At 44.7% G+C, this 20,870-nt stretch overlaps 1 protein-coding gene across 2 annotated transcripts in view; it reads left to right on the top strand.

Annotated features, from left to right (window-relative positions):
• Positions 1-20,279, top strand: part of ALS2 (alsin Rho guanine nucleotide exchange factor ALS2) — a 282,347-nt gene extending 262,068 nt beyond the window's left edge. For both annotated transcript variants that reach the window (XM_029606273.1, XM_029606274.1), the window contains exons 31-34: positions 1,103-1,164; positions 4,991-5,140; positions 5,396-5,492; positions 19,256-20,279. In XM_029606273.1, the coding sequence (XP_029462133.1) occupies positions 1,103-1,164; positions 4,991-5,140; positions 5,396-5,492; positions 19,256-19,294 (348 nt within the window). In that variant the 3' untranslated portion in view covers positions 19,295-20,279. The remainder of the gene's footprint in view (positions 1-1,102; positions 1,165-4,990; positions 5,141-5,395; positions 5,493-19,255) is intronic.
• The last annotated feature ends 591 nt before the right edge of the window (positions 20,280-20,870 follow it).

The raw sequence follows: 20,870 nt of genomic DNA, 5'->3' as shown, positions 1-20,870 counted from the left end.
GGGTCTCTTTCTGCTGCGTACAGGTGTGGCTGTGGTTGAAGTCATCGCTCTCCATCTTCAACCCATGCTGGGGCACCTCTCACCTGCTTCGGTGCTTGCCGGAGCTCCTCTTTAGCTGTATTGGGGCCCAGGGGCACACGTAAACACTAGAGATGGAACCGCTACCCGCATTTCCACAACAAATCCAGAGCTGTTAAAATGACTTGCAAAAACTTTCACTATCTTTCTCAAGGTCCTTAACTCTCAGAAGCCAGGGAGGGAACACACATATCAGCTGCCCCTCTGACCATGGCTAGACCAAAATGTCTAAGCTCTATCAATCCCCCTTTAGGGTTGGGAGCTTTACATAGGACTTGCTTAACTGGAAAGTACCAGAAGCCTGGACTGCAGTTTGCTGTCAATAAAGCAGTAAAGCACAACAAACACAGAAGTGCTCAAAAATTCTCCACCAGACCAGGTAAAGGCTGAGGTCTGGGAGTCAAGTTCCTGCTGCAACTGCTAAATGTCCTGCCATCTGATGGAGACAGAGAATACTGGCATTTTGCTGGAGCTGCACCATGGTAACTACCAGTGATGATGTCATGGAAAAAGGCATGTCCTTTGTCTTCATCTGCTAGTAGGGGGGGCTAATCCACGTGTCTGGACTGGTGTAGCAGGGTTAAGGAAATTTTGTATTTTTTCAATTAATTTTTATTCCGACAGGATAGACACCCACTTCATTGACCAATGTGTTTCCATGCTTTCTCAAACAACCTAAAGAAAAATATCTAATGGAAGCTGCAATCTCTGCTTCATTTACAAATCCTAACACCCATTGAAATATTAAAAAGAAGCAAACTGCTAAGCTGAATGACACTGGATGTGGAAAACAAATATCTTCTAAACATTTTTGTCCAAAGATTACAACCAAGTCACTGAAGCGTGCTTCTCTTGCTAGTCTGTTACTGCTTTTGCAGCTTAGTCCAGGTTAGGGATTTGCAGCAAATGCTGCTGTCACGTCTATTCATCATAAATTTATCTCAGTATTTTTGTTTGAAAGGTTGACTGCAAGTTAGAGGGGAGACAGTCACCTTATTTACTGTATGCTTGTGTGTCTGTGCAGGTGTTACCAAGTACAAAAGATGCCTGCTTTGCAACAGCTGTGGAATGTCTACAACAAATAAGGTATCCTTGTTCTGGTGTTTGTTCTTCCTCTGTACAAGTGAACTGTTTGCTTCTAAACAGTCCTTCAGTTCTGGATGGATTGTACTCTGTACAGCAGACAATATTAGCATAAGATGTATATGCCATTTTAACAAAACTCTCCTTTGTAGTGGTCCTTCTCTGCCTGATTTGTTCATTTAGTCTCACGTATGTTTCAGGCATCACAATTAACTGCCATGGAAATGAAAATGTCTCAAGCTCTGTATCCAGATATTAAAGGAATGAGTTCGGAAAAGAAATCAGATAAAGCGAAGATAATGCACACTTGTCTATTGTCAGCGATGAAGGGAAATAAAATGGAGGTAGCAGAGTATAGAGAAATTAAGTAGTCCTTACAACTTTATATGGAGTTTCATAGAAACTCCAGAATCTTGGGTAAAATAATCAGTTTAGTAAAGGTTGGTGTCCCGATACAGATGCCGTGTTTCGTCCCATAGGCTGCTTTGAGAGGAACAAGGGACCACAATTTAAAAAGCTAAAAGAAAATACAAATAACAAAACGTAAGGACTTAATAAAAAGACAAAATCAGGTACATACAGCAGAGCAAAAATTGTGACATAACTTTACAACAGTGCATTTTGTAATTCATGGGAGTTCATTCAAAAACAGCTAATGTTAGAGCATTTAAAGAAATGGTGCCAAAAACGTAACCAATCACTATAGACTCACAGAAGTAGGAATTGGCCAATCAGAGCTAGTCATGACATCGCAACGTGAAAACATCAAAACATACTGTAGTCTTATATGTAGCCCATTATTATTTTAGCCACAAAGATAACACTAACCAAACCCAGCATATAACAGATGTAATGTAAACAGTAGGTTAAAATAGACTAGAAAGGAGAACCTCAGTCTCATTTACTATAAGTAAAAGATAGTAACGTAGTAACAAAGTAATGACGGCAGAAAAAGACCAAAATGGTTCATCTAGTCTTCCCAACAAGCTTCCCAAGGTAGTAATTGCTGCTCCGTGCAGGTTACCCCCATGTTTCTTTTAAGAGTAGTAACTGCTGCTCCATGCCAGTTAAACTTTTTTATTTATTCCCATCCTCTAGCCTTTTAGGGATCCACAGTGTTTATCCCATGCCCCTTTGAAACCAAGATGTGGGACCAGATCACCATAAGATGATCTAGAACATACAGCTCCTAACTAAATTGCAGGGACCAAATGATTCATTAAAATATGGATTCATTCTATCTCTGAATTAAGGCCACCCGGGGAAGGAGGGTAAACATCCATTTCTGTTCATTGCAGATCAACGCTTTAAAAAATTTGCCACCTCGCGAGGAGGCAGGCAAAACATCAAGTACAAAAAATGTTTAATCATAGATAGAATGAGATGTAGATAGCCAATGTGAGACATTTGGGGCCTCCGCTCGTGCGGTGTGAATACATGTGAACGATGTTCAATTATGTGGGTCCTAATCATTTGTGTAGTTTTACCAACAGTTTTTGACAGGGGCATATGATATAAATTACACCCATTAACAAACATGTCATGGAAAAATGGAATGCATATTCAGCCTTTTGTAATTTTTTTGTACTTCATGTTTTGTCTGCCTCCTTGAAAGGTGGTGATTTTTCTAAAGCGTTGATCCAAAAAGAATCCCTCCCGATGCAGCCTGTGGGGCATGTAGTATATTTGGATTTTCAGAAGGTGTTTGACAAAGTTCCTCATGAGAGGCTTCTAGGGAAAGTAAAAAGTCATGGGATAGGTGGCGATGTCCTTTCGTGGCTTACAAACTGGCTAAAACACAGGAAACAAAGAGTAGTATTAAATGGACAATTTTCTCAGTGGAAGGGAGTGGGCAGTGGAGTGCCTCAGGGATCTGTTTTGGGACGTGTACTTTTCAATATATTTATAAATGATCTGGAAAGAAATATGACAAGTGAGGTAATCAAATTTGCAGATGATACAAAATTGTTCAGAGTAGTTAAATCACAAGCAGATTGTGATAAATTGGGCATCGAAATGGCAGATGAAATTTAATGTGGACAAGTATAAGGTGATGCATATAGGGAAAAATAACCCATACTATAGTTACACAATGTTAGGTTCCATATTAGGAGCTATCACCCAAGAAAGAGATCTAGGCGTCATAGTGGATAACACATTGAAATCGTCGGTTCAGTGTGCTGCAGCAGTCAAAAAAGCAAACAATGTTGGGAATTATTAGAAAGGTAAATAAAACGGAAAATGTCATAATGCCTCTGTAGCTCCATGGTGAGACCGCACCTTGAATACTGTGTACAATTCTGGTCGCCGCATCTCAAAAAAGATATAGTTGCGATGGAGAAAGTACAGAGAAGGGCGACCAAAATCACAAAGGGAATGGATCAGCTCCCCTATGAGGAAAGACTAAAGAGGTTAGGACTTTTCAGCTTGGAGAAGACTGCTGAGGGGGGATATGATAGAGGTGTTTAAAATCATGAGAGGTCTAGAAATGGTTAATGTGAATCAGTTATTTACTCTTTCGGATAGTAGAAAGACTAGGGGGCACTCCTTGAAGTTAGCATGTGTCACATTTAAAACCAATCGGAGAAAGTTCTTTTTCACTCAACGCACTATTAAACTTTGGAATTTGTTGCCAGAGGATGTGGTTAGTGCAGTTAGTGTAGCTGTGTTTAAAAAAGGAATGGATAAGTTCTTGGAGGAGAAGTACATTACCTGCTATTAATTAAGTTGACTTAGAAAATAGCCACTGCTATTACTAGCAACGGTAACATGGAATAGACTTAGTTTTTGGGTACTTGCCAGGTTCCTATGGCCTGGATTGGCCACTGTTGGAAACAGGATGCTGGGCTTGATGGACCCTTGGTCTGACCCAATATGGCATGTTCTTAAAACACGGCAACCGTGTCGGGGGATACCAACCTTTACTAAACTGATTATTTTACCCCAAATTGTGGAGTTTCTTTGGAATGATAAAGACATATTGCTATAAAGCTGTAAAGACTACATTCTGCTTCCTCCTTTGATACACTATTGAGTGTGGACTTATTCTCCATTTGCTTTTGGGAAATAAAATGGAAAAGGTTTATAACCAGAGGTTATTTTTATGATCAGACCATTTGGCCTTTGTCTTAGCCCCAGAACCTACATTTCTAAAACTGATTTTGGAAAGGATTGCAGACTGTGCATACAAATTATTTGGCCTTGTATCTTTTGATCTAATTCTGACTAGGGTCATTATTGGATGGAAGTCCTTAGAACTTGATGACTATTTTGCCACTTGTAAAATAAGTTCTTTTGGAAAACCTGTCCCTACAGCTTATACCTCCATTGTACTTTGCATTCTATTTGAATTTTCAACTTAATGTTAGAATTGGGAATAAAAACTGAACTCTTCATTTGTCCTACTATAATTGAATCTTCTTGGCAGAGAATTGTAGAGCAGGTCTACCTTCTGATGTATCTTTTATGAAGAAAAATGGAGGTGGGGAATGATCAGATGCTATGGTTTGGTCCAGGATTCCATTTTAGATTAGTACAATCAGAGAGGACATTCTATCGTTCGTTCTGTTTGTTTCATATCTCTGTGGATCAGAAATACAAAAAATAAAACATTTTATGGTTCCTTCTTGCATTGTTTTCTGTTTTACATTTATCTCTGATTTCTCATCCGTACATCCTAGTAACAATCTAGACTTGGCGATTCTAGGTAACTGGATACTGTTCTTCTCTTGTTGAGGAACATGATTAGCTGAAATTTATTAACCAGCTGCATGATTATTAAATTAAATAGAGGTTTCAAGCAGTTTGTCTTAATTCTGTTTCACCTTAGCACAACCTTCACCCCATCTGACAAATTGAAGGTCATCCAGCAGACGTTTGAGGAGATCACACAGGAAGTACTTCAGATACTACAAGAAGAATTCTTGTGGTCCATGGATGATCTGTTTCCTGTTTTCCTCTATGTTGTGCTTCGGGCCAGGTGGGGCATCATTTTTATGAATCACTTACCACTTTGTTAAAAAGTTTTTTTTAATAATTGAGCATTTAGCCTATCAACTGAAGCCAGATAGCAAAAGCTGTCAATATAGTTACCTATATGGAGAAGATATCACTGCTTGCAATGGACAGCAGGCTGTTAAGTCAAGAGGAAGATTGTGTCTGAAATCTACTGCAGGATCAATCTCAGCCAGGTGATGATTGAGAGAGAAAACTGAGCTCTATTATTTTGTTGTAGGATAAGGAATTTAGGCTCTGAGGTTCATCTGATTGAGGACTTGATGGATCCATATCTCCAGCATGGGGAGCAGGGTATCATGTTCACTACTCTGAAGGTAAGCAAGAGCAGTATCTCTAAACTGAAAACTTGTATCAGCCTTACCGTTATGCTATGTCTAAAATATCTGATCTGAGGCTGGATTTTGCCTAGAAATTGAGGAGGGGTGTTGTGGGCTTGGGTAACCACTTGTGATCCTGCTAAATTGGTGAAGGTCAGGAGAACAATGGTTTAAACTTCTGGAACTAAAAATGGGAATAATTGAACCCAATTTTGACCATAAATTGAACTAAAAAGTAATGCATTATTGCTTTGCACATCTTCAAAAATTTGCCATATACATGAATCATCTTATCCTCTGTTTTATAAATGTTTTAAAATGTCATCACACTTCTATTATTTAGTCTCACTTATTCTGTGCTTCTTGTTAATTTTGTATGGTTTTTTCTGCCTTGTTCTGTCTCTAATTTCGTTAATAGTGTTTCTCCTCTTCTGCCACGTGTCCTGTGTTTATATGTTACATTTTTTTTTTTAATGTACCAGCTTTGCATTGCCAGCTTTTGAAAGTTACATTTCCTTTTCTGCTGACTCTCTTCTCTATGGTATTTTTACCATTCTCTATTCCTCAACCTCATCTTTTTTTTTGACCAGTTAATCCCTCAGTCCTACCCACACACACACACATTTATGCACAACTCTTTCTCTTCCAGCTCAATTAAAAGCCAGGCTGGGATCTGTCATGAGCCCTTCATTTACAACTACCCAGAGATTTCTCCCAAAACCTTACTACTCTGGTCATTGCAGAGATAGTTTTCCCCTCTTGCTTTCATGACAGAAGGTGGCAATAGCTTGAAGGTGTTTTTTTATGCTAGGGGTTTCCATTGTTTCCTGGGATTGCAGAAATATTTTAGTAGTGATAAATAACCCTTTCTGTATCCTCCACTCCTGCCTATGCATGTGAGAGGTATTAGAAAGTTGGGTTTTTCATTACCTTAAATTGTGCTAAATAATCCTTCCTGATGTGCTGTTGGCCCCTGATCTTTCCTCCTTTAAACATCACCTTTGCTCTTTTTTATATCCAAGGTATACAATCACTAGCCTGTCCCTTAACTTGTTTTTTGTTCACTTAAAATATTGTTACACCCTTGTGTCTGCAATGTTTGGACCATGCCAAGGCTATTTATCTTTCTCACTGTGGTGGTTGTTTTGTTTTGTTTTTTTTACTGGAAAATGCATTTTGCTCAGACACAGAAGAGGAAAATAATTTAGATTTATTTAAATGTGTTTGCTGCCTCCTTCATGAATGGCAGCGCTTTTACAAATTTTGCTGCTAAAATCCAGGATCGGCGCGCGCAAGGCTGCCGATTTTGTGCAGCCGGCGCGCGCCAAGCCGCGCAGCCTGCCTCCGTTCCCTCCAAGGCCGCTCCGAAATTGGAGCGGCCTCGGAGGGAACTTGCTTTTGCCCTCCCTTCACCTTCCCCTCCCTTCCTCTGTCTAACCCACCCCCCGCCGGCCCTATCTAACCCCCCCCCCCTACCTTTGTTCGGGGATTTACGCCTCCCGGAGGGAGAAGTAAATCCCCGCGCGCCAGCGGGCCGCTAGCGAGACGCGACCTGGGGGCGGTTCCAGAGGGCGCGGCCACGCCCCTGGACCGCCCCGGGCCGAAACCATGCCCCCGGGCCCGCCCCCGAAATGCCGCGTCCCGCCCCCAAAATGCCGCATCGATCGGCCCCGCCCCCGACACGCCCCCGACAAAAAACCCCGGGACTTGCGCAAGTCCCGGGGCTCTGCGCGCGCCAGCAGGCCTATGGAAAATAGGCGCGCCGGCGCGCAAGGCCCTGCTCGTGTAAATCCGGGCGGATTTACGCGAGCAGGGCTTTTAAAATCCGCCCCACTGTGTGTAGCAATACCAGGTTTAGAAATCCAGTAACAGGGACATATTAGCCAAAATGTCTGTCACCCTGATGATGAATCTTTGGAACAGGACTGTTTTGAGTTTTCATCTTGTAATCTAATGTAAAAATTTATCTTGGGTTTTTTTTTGTTTTGTTTTGTTTTTTTGAGATATTCAAATTTCCAGTTGTACTAACTTTGTCAGTGTCCCTTTAAACATTTTGAATGCTTCTGGCAGCAGCTCCTCTCACTATGAATCTAAATCTGTATAAATCTTAATTGTAATCTCATGCAGGCATTACTTTGCTAAATTTAAGCCATAAATATAGCAGGCAGCTGAACAGTGAAATTAAGAAAGACTATTTAAAAAGAGTGCATATTCACAATAAAATATGCTCTTATTTATTAACAAAAAGAAATGTTTAAAATTTGTTGGTTGTTGCTTTGAATGCCATTATGTAAGAAATAATTGTCTGCTGAATTGCTGAAAATATCAGCTTGTGTCAATAACTTGAGCAAGAAACATTAGATCTTTAAGAAAGGAAAATTGGTTCTTACCTGCTAATTTTCGTTCCTGTAGTACCATGCATCAGTCCAGACTCCTGGGTTTTGTCTCCCCTCCAGCAGATGGAGACAGAGAAGTTTTGAATGACTCTGCCCTGTACCTTGAGGTGCCACCTACAGTCCGTCGGTATTGATCCGTATCAAAGCAGAATGGTCCCCAAACTAAACTAACTATATAACAGTAAATCAGAGACATATGTTCCGGACCAGACTCACAAATCCCAAATGGTAACAGAACCTGGAAAAAGAACTCATGAAAATTCATCAACTGTATAACCAATCTGAAGATTAGAAATAACAAGTGCTGAATGAGCGGACTCTCCGTTAACTTCTTCACAGAAATGGGCGGGGCTCTGGACTGATCCGTGGTACTATAGGAACGAAAATTAGCAGGTAAGAACCAATTTTCCTTTCCCTGTACGTACCTGGATCAGACCAGACTCTTGGGATATACCAGAGCTTTCTTACTTGGGATGGGACCCTAAGAGTCCCGCTCGAATCATACCCTCCACAAACCCCCCAGAACCTGGGGCCTGAACATCTAACCTGTAGTGTCTAGCGAAAATGTGTAAAGACTTCCAAGTAGCCGCCCTACAAATCTCTTGTGGTGAAATCTGTTGATACTCCGCCCACAAAGTTGCTTGTGAGCATGCAGAATGTGCCCGAAGACTGGTGGGACAGGACTTGCCGTGGAGCAAATAAGCTGAACTTATAGCCTCCTTTAACCAGCAGGCAATTGTAGCACTAGAAACTTTATGACCCCTTTTTGGGCACAAAAAGATGTCAGACATGCGGAAGCTATTGGTAACTTCCAAATATCTCAGCAGCACTCGACGCACATCTAGTTTTTGCAGGTCTGTAGAATGAGGATCCGAAGGATTCAAGTCTGGAAAGGACGGGAGTTCCACTGATTGGTTCAAATGAAAAGCGGAAACCACCTTAGGTAGAAAAGAAGGAACCATCCGCAAGGAAACTCCCGTGTCAGAAATTCTTAGAAATGGTTCCCGGCAGGACAAAGCCTGAATCTCCAACACTCTACGAGCAGACGCATTGGCCACAAGAAAAATCACTTTCAACATGAGATCTTTCAACGTCGCTTTCTTCAGAGGCTCAAATGGTGCAGCACACAGGGCTTTAAGAACCAAATTTAGATTCCACGAAGGACAAAGATTCTTAACAGGAGGATATAAATGCTTAGCCCCCCAGGGAAAACGCGCTATGTCCAGATGCGCTGCTAAGGAAGCCCCCTGAACCTTACCACGGAGACACCCAAGCGCCGCTACCTGTACATGTAAGGAGCTGCACGATAAGCCCTTAGACAGACCTGCCTGCAAAAAGGATAAAATGTCAGAAACAGATGCTCGAATAGGGTCTATCTTTTTTTTTTTTTTAATTATTTTTATATACCGACATTCATCTCAATTGAGATATCACACCGGTTTACATTCAGGTACTGTAGGTATTTCTCTATCCCCAGAGGGCTTACAATCTAAGTTTTTGTACCTGAGGCAATGTAGGGTAAAGTGACTTGCCCAAGGTCACAAGGAGCGACAGCGGGACTTGAACCTTGATCTCCTGGTTCATAGGCTATTCCTCCTCCCTAGGCTATTCCTCCTCTTGTGTTCAGCACACCAGACTTCAAAAATTCCCCACACCCTGACGTACGCTAGGGAGGTAGACATTTTTCTTGATCACAATAAGGTAGCTACCACCGCTTCTGAATAGCCCTTGCTTTTTAGACACTGCCTTTCAAAAGCCATGCCGCTAGACTAAAGCGATCTGCCTCTTCCAAACAAACGAGGCCTTGACATGGAAGATTCGGAAAATCCCAGAACCGCAAGGGGCCTTCCACCTTTAGGTTGACCAGATCTGTGAACCATGGACTTCGTGGCCACTCCGGAGCCACCAGAATTACGTCTGATGGGTGAGCTTTTATTCAGTGTAGCACCTTGCCAATCAGAGGCCAAGGGGGAAATACGTACAGCAGAATGCTGCTCGGCCAGGGGAGAACCAGGGCATCCACCCCTTCCGCTCCCATCTGCCTACATCGACTGAAGAAACATGGGGCTTTGGCATTCTGGAACGTTGCCATCAGGTACATTCTCGGCCGACCCCATGTGTTGCAAATGAGCTGAAAAGCCTCGGCGGCGAGTTCCCACTCTCCGGGATCCAGACAGTGACGACTGAGAAAATCGGCCTGAATGTTGTCGACTCTGACTATGTGAGAGGCGGCAATGCTGACCAGGTGCCTCTCTGCCCAGGATATCAGCAGATGGACCTCCAGCGCTACCGGCTGACTCTTGGTTCCTCCTTGGTGATTGATATAAGCCATTATAGTTGCGTTGTCTGACAGAATCCTGACTGACTTGCCCTGCAAAAGTGGCAGGAACGACTGCAACACTAACCAGAAGGTTGATCGACCATTGAGATTCCTCCTCCGACCATTGCCTCTGTACCGATCTCTCTTGACAAACAGCTCCCCATCTGGAAAGACTGGTGTCCGTGGTGACCACAGTCCAATCTGGCACCTCCAGGGGCACCCCCTGGCTCAAGTTGTGCAAAAGAAGCCGCCACCACCCGAGACTGGATCGTGCCAAATATGTAGGAGGAAGATGAAATTGTTCGGAGACCAGGCTCCAGCGAGAAAGCAATGCTGATTGTAGAGATCTCATATGAGCAAAGGCCCATGGAACCAGTTCCAGAGTGGAGGCCATCGATCTGAAGACTCTCAAGTAATCCCATACTCTGGGAAGGTGGTTGGCCAGCAGTTCCCACACTTGACCCTGCAATTTGACGACATGGTTCTTGGTAAGGAAAACTCTCCCCTGATGTGTGTCGAATAGGACTCCCAGGAATTCCAAAGATTGGTAGGGAACAAGGTGGCTCTTGGCAAAGTTGATCACCTAACCTAGAGAATGCAGAAGCTGAAGTACTCTTTGAATTGCCAAGTGGCAAAGTGACTCCAACTTTGCCCGAATCAGCCAGTTGTCTAGGTAAGAGTGCAAAAACAGACCTTCCTTTCTGAGTTGTGCCACCACCACAACCATAATCTTGGTGAAGGTTCTGGAAGCCGTGGCAAGTCCGAACAATAGAGCTCGAAACTGATAATGATGTCCCAGGATAGAAAACCTCAGGAACGCCTGGTGACGGGTCCTGATGCCGATGTGTAAGTATGCCTCTGTGAGATCCAGCGACGCTAGGAATTCTCCCTTACGCACCGATGCAGTTACTGACCTCAGAGTTTCCATGCAAAATCGAGGAACTCTAAGATATCTGACTCTTTTTAGATCGCGAATGGGCCGAAAGGTGCCCTCTTTCTTGGGCACAACGAAGTAGATGGAATAACGACCCTTTCGCTGTTCCACCAGAGGAACCAGTATAAGGGCTGAGAGCTCGAAAAGGCGTTGTGAAGTGTTGCGCACAGCCTGACGTTTTTCTTGGTAAGCACATGGAGACACTAGATGTCGGTGTCGAAGATGTTGAACAAAATCTAAAGCGTAACCATGTTTTATCACGCTGAGGACCCACTGGTCCAATATTATCTTGGTCCATTCCTCGTAAAACAGAGACAGTCTGCCTCCTACCTCCGGAGTTGAGGAATGAACCGGCCTCACTTCATTGTGAGGACTTGGTCCCTCCTGTTCATTGTGGGATTCAGGCCTGCCGAAGCGATGGCCACAAAAGGACTAGGACTGAGACCAGGATTGCTGCCTGCCGCAGCACCCAAGGATTGGGAGAAGCGGAAACGCCTGTTGAATCGGGATCGTGAGGAAAAAGAACTTCTCTGCCTGGGATGATCCTCTGGCAGATGATGAACCTTATTTTCTCCTAAGGATTGAATCATATCTTCAAGTTCCTTCCCAAAAGGTTTTCCTTTAAAAGGCAGAGAGCCCAGTTGTGCCTTTGAGGAGACATCCGCAGACCAGTTCCTCAACTAGAGGTGTCTACGGGCTGAAACTGCCGAGATCATAGTCCTACCAGATGTCCAGAGTAGGTCATATAGGGCATCAGCGCTGTAAGCTACCGCCACCTCCAAACGTCCCGCTTGTATAGCCTCCTCATCAGAGAGAGATGCATTAGCCTGCAAGATTTGCACCCAGCGAAGACCTGCTCTCAAAGTGAAGCTGCTGCACATAGCAGCCCAGACCCCCAGTGCAGAAACCTCAAAGATTTTCTTCAGGTAAACCTCTAGCTTCCAGTCTTGAAGGTCCTTGAGGGCCGTCGCACCAGTAACAGGGATGGTAGTCTTCTTGGAGAATGCAGATACCGCAGCATCAACCTTAGGGATTCGAAGGAGGTCCAAGGCCTCTTCAGGTAATGGGTAAAGTTTATCCATAGTCTTGCTAACCTTCAGGCCTAAATCTGGGGTGTCCCACTCCTGGAACAGCAGGTCAGTTACTGAAAGATGAAAGGGAAAGGACTTGGTCGGACCCCAGAGCCCCCACCATGACGGGATCCACTGCCCCCATGCGAGAATTTTCCTGAGGGGCATCAATGCCCAGCTCCTCCAGAACTGCAGGAATTAGGGGACCCAATTCATCTCTCCTAAAAAGGCGGTCTACCTTTGGGTCATCCCCTTCCACCACGTGGGGTTTAGACCCTACCACATTGTCTTGGTGGGCTGCAGCGTCCGTGCCCTGCAAGGATTGATCAGCCGGCTCCCGGCCCTCCAAATCGGAATCCTGGGAGGAAGAATCATCTGTTCGTCTAGGCGGCTGTCCCATGAGACTGGCTCCCGATCTTGATCTCGATCCGGGAGCTTAGCCCTTTTTTTGAAGGCTGGACACCCAGAGTGCCCGAAGCCCTACCCCCAGATTGCCTCCGCGCTGCCCGCCTGGCTTTACATGCTTTCTGCAGCAATAATATAAACTCGGAAGAAAAAGAGGAATCTGAGGAGTCTGAGGCCCCATCAGAGCCCTCCTCTGCATCGCCTGCCACTCCAGATAAGGGTCTGCCCCCTGCGGGGGCATACGATGTGGCGATAAGGTAAGGGGAGACTTTCTTTCCCACTGCAGCTCTCGTAGCTGCCCGAAAAGTTTCCAATATGGCTTCTGTTCCCACGCTTAGCGGGAACGGGTCTAGAGGGGGACGCCGCTGGTCACTCCGTTTCGCCGACTCCTGGCTCGATGCGACAATGCTTCCACATGCGGTCGAGGACGAGTCCTCTTCTTCCCCCCCCCCCCCACCCCCCTCCCGGGGAGGCATGCCGAACATAGCCCATCTCTCCAAAAGCTCTAAAAGCCGCTCCATGCAGCATCGGAGGTCCCAACCGGCGGAAAAGAGAAAAACTGAGACAAAGGCTGAAAACCATTTCAGTTAGAATAATAAAATGGATTCACTGTTTACCAGCACTGCCTTTGCTTGAATCCTAAAGCGTTTTTTGTTGTTTTTACACAGGTTCTGTGCCGCCGGGGGTGAGTGAGCCAGGCTCCCCGGTATGACCCCAGCGCTGGGACCAGGCGTGAAGGACGGGTCCTTGACCACAAAAATCTCCGGAGCCTCAAATACCAGGGGGGGATGGTCCCCTCAGGACCTAACAACCCCCTGGGAGGCAAGCACAGGCAAGCTGTCTAGCTGTTCTTGTTTGTCTTTTTTTTTTTTTTTTTTTAAAGGAGTAGCTGCCTAATTCCTGTCAGCTAACTACACTAAGAGAAAAAAAACCTCTATCCAAACTTTTTACAACTACCTCAGACTATAGGATTTTTCACCTCCACCATCTGCTGGAGACAGAGAAATACTGATGGACTGTAGGTGGCACCTCAAGGTATAGGGCAGAGTCGTTCAAAACTTCTGTCTCCATCTGCTGGAGGGGAGGCAAAACCCAGGAGTCTGGACAGATCCGGGTACGTACAGGGAACTTCACAATTATTACAAAATGCTTAAGTTAGATTCCTACTAGGGTTTAAAAAACACATAACACCTTTTTTGATTTCACTGCACTGGTTACCAGTGCAATTTAGAATTTATTATAAAGTTCTAATTTTAATATTTAAAATTATTCATTCAAATGATACTGGTCTGATTGGAGGAACACTAAATCTATACACTCCGCAGCGAGTATTAAGATCTCAAAACAAAGGTTTTTTTGTTATTCCAACATTACGGAGTGCACACTTGACACAAGTATTTCTCTATCATTATTATTCGTTACTTGTAAACTGATACAATGTGCAAACTGTTATCGGCATATAAAAACCTTTAAATAATAAAGTAGGAGACTGTGCTTTTTCCATAGTAGGTCCTAAACTATGGAACTCATTACCTGAGATATTGCACATATTTACAGATATGAAGAGATTTAAATGTGAGTTTAAAACATGGTTGTTTAAAAATGCATATAACCTTGTTTGAGACAGAGCGAAAGCGAGAGAATTTCAGTTATGAATAGCAATATTAATGATGAGAGCTCTATCTAGGTTGGAAGCAAGAAAGATTAAATGTGACAACCTGTTCCCTGTACGTACCCAGATCAGTCCAGACTCCTGGGTTTTGCCTCCCCTCCAGCAAATGGAAACAGAGAAGTTTGATGGACTCTGTCCTAAACCCTGAGGTACCACCTACAGTCCATCAGTATTTCTCTGTCTCCAGCAGATGGGGGAGGTGTAAAATCTATAGTCTGGTCTTAGTCAGTTAGTTGTGTGAAAAAAAAAGAAATTTAGTTAGTTTACAAAAAACAAAACAACCCCTTGCTCCAAGTGCCTCAAATACCAGGGGGGTTGTTCCCTCGGGACCTGCCAACCCCCTGGGAGGCTCTGAAGGCTGTGTTCTGAAGGTAACTTGGACCAGGTCAAGCCACAGGGCTTGGAAGGAGATGACCCTAAGGTGGTCCATCTCTTTAGAAGAGATGAGTTGGACCCCCTCACCCCTGCTGTTTTGGAAGAATTAGGTATTGAGGTACCTAAGGAAGATTCCCGATTGGGGAGCATTGACCCGGTCATGGTGGGTCTCCGGGGGGCCAACAAGGTTTTTTTCCTTTCATTTGTCCGTCACAGATTTACTGTTCCATGAATGGGACATTCCAGAGTTGGGGCTGAAAGTCAGCAAAGCAAAGGATAAACTGTATCCCCTGCCCGAGTAGGCTTTGGATCTGTTGAGAATGCCTAAAGTGGACGCAGCGGTGTCTGCTGTAACCAAAAAGACCACCTTCCCGGTGACAGGAGCGACGGCACTTCGAGATCTTCAGGACCGTAAGCTTGAGGTGCAGCTCACGCGCATATTTGAAGTTTCTGCGCTGGGGGTCAGAGTTGCTATGTGCAGCAGCTTTTCTTTGCATGCGGGGTTTCGTTGGGTCCAACATCTGCAGAACATTACTTCTCTCTCTCTCAGGAGCAGACCTTTCAGGCAGGACACTTAGAAGCCGCGGTGGCGTACAGCGCGGATGCCTTGTATGACCTGCTCTGTACCTCAGCCCGATCCATGGTGGCGGCTGTTTCGGCCCACCGCCTACTCTGGTGAGGAACTGGTCGGCCAACATCTCCTCTAAAGCTCAGTTGGGATCTTTGCCATTTAAAGGAAAATTACTGTTCAGAAAGGAACTGAAAGATATGATCCAATCCTTGGGAGAGAACAAGGTCCACCGCCTGCCTGAGGATAAGCCTAGACCAAAGGGTACTTTCCCTTCCCAGTCTCGTTTCATAGGGAATCATAGATTCCAAGCTTCTTGTTCGTCGGGTTCCTCCTTCAGACAGGCTACAGGCAGGCAGCCCTCATGGTCTCAGTCCTTTCATGGCTGTAGATTCGGAAGATCCTGGGCCCCTCAAACCGCAGGAGGGGGTCAAACCCTCTCAATGAAATGCGGCTGGTCCATTCCTCTGTTCCGCTTGTAGGAGGCAGACTGACTCAGTTTTATGAGGAATGGGCCAAGTTAATGACAGATCAGTGGGTCCTCACGGTGATAAAACAAGGCTATGCTTTAGATTTTGCTCACCACCTTCGGGGACCACTTCCTAATCTCCCCTTGCTCGTACAAAGAGAAACATCAGGTGGTCCAGGACACTATATGACACCTTATTGATCTGGGAGCAATTGTTCCAGTTCCTCCCACAGGACGATGAAAGGGACGTTACTCCATTTACGTTGTGGTTCCAAAGAAAGATGGCACCTACCGGCCCATCCTAGACCTGAAGGGAGTAAACAGATGCCTTCGTGTTCCACACTTTTGCATGGAGACTCGGCGGTCGGTCATCGCTTCTGTTCACAAGGGCGAGTTCCTAGCATCCCTCAATCTAACCGAAGTGTATTTACACATCGGTATCCGTCCCGACCACCAGACGTTCCTGCGCTTTTCCGTTCTGGGAGATCATTTTAAATTTTGTGCTCTACCCTTTGGTCTGGCTACGGCACCCAGGACCTTTACCAAAATCATGGTCGTGGTGGTGGCGCACCTGAGAAAGGAAGGGCTTTTTGTGCATCCATACCTGGACGACTGGCTGATTCGGGCAAAATTGGAGGATCTCTGTCGTTTGGTGGTGAGCAGAGTGCTTCAGCTGCTACAGTGTCTCGGTTGGATAGTCAATCCTGCCAAGAGCCACCTAACTCCCTCACAGTCCTTGGAATTCCTGGGAGCTTCGTTCGACATGTGGCAGGGGAGAGTATTTCTTACCGAGGACCACATTGTCAAACTGGAAGGACAGATTTGAGATTTGTTGTCCAAAAATCCTCCAAGAGTATGGGATTACTTGAGGGTCCTTGGTTCCATGGCATCCACTCTAGAGTTAGTGTCATGGGCATTTGCTCATATAGAACCCGGTTTCCAAACAGTTTCATCTTCTACTTCCTCTTACAGATTCTGCTCTGTCCAGTCTCGAATGGTGGCTCCTCTCGGACCACTTGAACCAGGGTGTGCCCCTGGAAGTGCCTGTTTGGAAGATAGTGACCACGGATGCCAGCCTCTCTGGATGGGGAGTAGTTTGTCAAGACAGATTGGTTCAGGGACTATGGTCACTGGAAGAATCAAGGTGGTCAATTAACCGTCTGGAGACCAGAGTGGTAAAATTGGCGTTGCAAGCCTTTCTGCCACTTCTGCAAGGGAAATCGGTCAGAGTCCTGTCGGACAACGCAACAACAGTGGCTTATATCAATCGCCAAGGAGAGACCAAGAGCCAACCGGTGGCAATGGAAGCTCAGCTCCTGATTCATTGAGCAGAGTAGCATCTAGACAGTATCGCGGCCTTATCTCATTGCCAGAGTCGACAACATTCAAACCGAATTTCTCAGTCGCCACCATCTCATTCCCGGCAAGTGGGAACTCTCCGCAGAAGCTTTCCAGATGATATGCGACTCATGGTCCAAACCGAGCGTGGATCTTATGGTCACATTCCGTAACGCCAAGGCTCCTCGTTTCTTCAGTCGGTGCAGGGAGCCAAGAGTGGAAGGAGTGGATGCCCTGGTTCTTCCTTGGCTGACGGAAGTCCTACTGTATGTGTTTCCGCCCTGGCCACTGATCAGAAGAGTGCTTCGAAGAAGAGGCTCATCCGGCAGAAGTGGTACTGATTGCGCCAAAGTGGCCAAGGCATCCTTGGTTGTGGATCTAGTCAACCTAGTAGTGGACGGCCCCTGCGGTTCCGAGAGTTGCCAAATATTCTGCATCAGGGGCCCGTTTGTTTGGACGAGGCGGATCACTTCTGTCTCACAGCATGGCTTTTGAGAGGCAACATCTGAAGAGCAAACAATACTCTGTGGTGGTAGCTACTCTCTTGCAGTCACGAAAGACATCTACCTCACTAGCTTATGTCAGAGTATGGGGAATTTTTGAGTCCTGGTGTATTCAACACAGGATAGATCCAACTCGGGCGTTGGTGTCTGATATTCTTTCCTTCTTGCAGGTGGGCCTAGCTAAAGGCTTGTCCTGCAACTCACTACACATGCAGGTAGCGGCTCTTGGATGTTTCCGTGGTAAGTTACGAGGAGTCTCCTTGGCCACTCATCTGGACGTGGCGTGTTTTCTTAAGGGGGCGAAACATCTGCATCCTCCACTCAAGAGGCCTTGTCCGTTGTGGAATTTAAACTTGGTTCTTAAAGCTCTGTGTAACTTGCCATTCGAGCCCCTAAAAAGGGCTACTTTGAAGGATCTTACCTTAAAGGTGTCCTTTCTAGTGGCCATTTCTTCGGCCTGCAGAGTGTCGGAGCTTCAAGCGTTATCCTGCAGGGAACCCTTTTTACGGATTACGGATTCAGGAGTATCCTTATGGACAGTTCCTGCTTTTCTTCCAAAAGTGGTATCCTCTTTCCATTTGAATCAGTCTGTGGAACTTCATCCTTCTCTGACTTAGATCGTTCTGATCCCCCTCTCTACTGAGTTACGGAAGTTAGATGTCCGCCGGGCCCTGTTGCGTTATTTGGAGGTTACGAATAGTTTTCGTATGTCAGACCAACTGTTTGTACTGTGGAGTAGTCCCAGAAGAGGTCATGAAGCATCTAGGGCTACTATAGCCCGTTGGTTAAAAGAAGCCATTGGCTCAGCATACCTCCTTCGTGGTCGTCCCCTCCCGGAGAGTCTCCGAGCACATTCTATGTGTTCGCAGGCAGCCTCGTGAGTTGAGTGCCAGCAAATTTTGCCGCAGGAGATTTGAATAGCGGCCACTTGGAAGTCTCTGCACACCTTTACTCGTCTTTTTCAATTGGATGTGCGAGCCCCAGACTCTGAGAGTTTTGGGGAAGGTGTGATACAAGCGGGACTCTCAGGGTCCCACCCCGGGTAGAAGAGCTCTGGTACATCACAGGAGTCTGGACTGATCCAGGTATGTACGGGGAAAGGAAAATTGGTTCTTACCTCATAGTTTTCGTTCCTGTAGTACCACGTATCAGTCCAGAGTCCCACCCTTTTCAGCGTAGGGCTAACGGAGAGTCTGCTCATTCAATTCTTGGTTAATTTGCTCTGCAGATAAGTAATTTACAGAATTTAGAATTTGTTATTGTTGATCTAACTTGTTACGGGCTCTGCTGCCATGTGGGTTAGTTAGCCTGATTTCTATGGAAGTAAACCCCAGTTATAGCAGATATATAGTTGAGTTGGGTTTTGGATCATTCTGCTTTGATACATTGAAATACTGACGGGACTGTAGGTGGCACCTCAGGGTTTAGGACAGTCTGTCAAAACTTCTCTGTCTCCATCTGCTGGAGGGGGAGACAAAACCCAGGAGTCTGGACTGATCCATGGTACTACAGGAACTAAAATTAGCAGGTAAGAACCAGTTTTCCTTTGAATTGACTGCTATGTATTAGTATATTTATATTTTATTTTTATTTCATTTTTTATTTTATAAATTTTATTTTTAATATTATGAATGCTATTTGTAGACCATTGTGATATTGACATGGAATGGTATATAAAATGTTTAAATAAATACATTTTGCTTCATTCAGGCTTGTTACTACCAGATTCAACATGAGAAGCTGACCTAAACGGTTACCCTTCAGCACAATTACAGGGGAGTCTGCCAAGTCAAGGGCTGTAGAACCAGGCGAGTCATCTCAGCATGGAGAAATTAAAGTTACCTGGAATAAGGGAAAACATTACACGAACATAAATGCTGCTAGTGGACCTGATTAGCAGACTGACAGGCCAAAGCCCAGCTTGGTAGGAGATTGGGAGAAAAGTAAGACTTGAATTGAGTCCTTGAACTGGATTCCCAGCAGGAGGATTCTGCTGGAGAGAATTGTGCAATGTGCCCAGAGGAGCAGCAGTTGCAGCAGCAACGAATCAGATACTTGGAGAGCCATATCATGAGGGTAGCCCCAGGACAGGGTCCTCATGGCACTGAGGTTGGCTCTATATTTTACACTAAGGACACATGTTAAGTTATGGGTTTTCCAGATCTCAAGTTTTTGCTTTTGTATTTCCTTGTCTGACACTCAATTATAATTTAAACATAATAGCTCATAAATTCCAAGCTTGCTAGCATTTTTGTGTTTCATAAACTCTTGGATAAAGAAATTACATTTTTCCAATGGTGTGGCTAGGAGGCATTTGAGGTGTGACTTGAAGGTGGTTTTGCTGTTAGATATTGTGCTTTCTTATTTGCAAAATAGTAACGTGAAGCCCTGTATATTTTTGGTACCTCATAAACAGACAAGGATAAATGGATATCAAGTTGAATGTCACTGGTAAGGGCTGCTAATGAGATGTATTAGCAGATTGACAGGCCAAGCTTAATACAGTACGCAACATGACATTCATTCTGTTACTAGTCCTGTTTCTGAGGCTCATATGATCAGTGTTAATCCACCAATCAAGGCTGCCACCCAGTATTATCCCATATAAGAAAAAGCAATATGTATCAGCACAAATGTAACAAGCTTCATTGGTGTAATAATGTGGTGATATCCCATTGCCTCAAATAGAATTCGAAAAGCAGAAAGATCAAACATATAAAAGACTTTAAAGCTCTTTCCTAAGTATTGCTAGAAGTCTGTTCCAATGCATCATGTTGTAAGCTGTTTTTGTTCACAGTTAGCAAGTGTAGATGTTTTGGTTTTAAACAGGTGCTTTTACTTCCCGGGTCCTTCAGGCACAGACATATGATGTGTTTAAAGTGTCCTGCTCCTTTGTGGGTTGAAATGGAAATTCAATATATCGATGTGCTGCTTGGGAATAGGATGTGAGCAATAGAAACTATTGAGTTGTCTTCTGGAACTATGTTATGGTAAGATAAGACAGAACAATGCAGTATTTCAAAAATACCTCATTATAGTACACTAAATCTGTTCTGAAAAATACCCTGTGTTACTCAGCCCTTCCCACTGTGCTTTCAGCTAGAATGCATGCATGGCCTGGTTTGGGGCAGCATCAGAAAAAAGTGGCTTCCTCTTTGTATATAGATGACTACTTATTTTCTGAGGAAACCTTGTAGGCAAAAATACATTTTTTCTTGAACAGAAAGTTATATAAGTTTATTTTTGTAATAAAGGTCTTATTGGAGACCTGGGGTGTATCAGATTAAGGAACAGCCAGAGGGAAATGTTCTGGCCCTGGTACTGG

The sequence above is a fragment of the Rhinatrema bivittatum genome, chromosome 6, assembly GCF_901001135.1.
Source record: "Rhinatrema bivittatum chromosome 6, aRhiBiv1.1, whole genome shotgun sequence".
Classification (NCBI taxonomy): Eukaryota; Metazoa; Chordata; class Amphibia; order Gymnophiona; family Rhinatrematidae; genus Rhinatrema; species Rhinatrema bivittatum.
The sequence above is the reverse complement of the archived record's forward strand: the minus strand, read 5'-3'. Positions and strand labels throughout refer to the sequence as shown.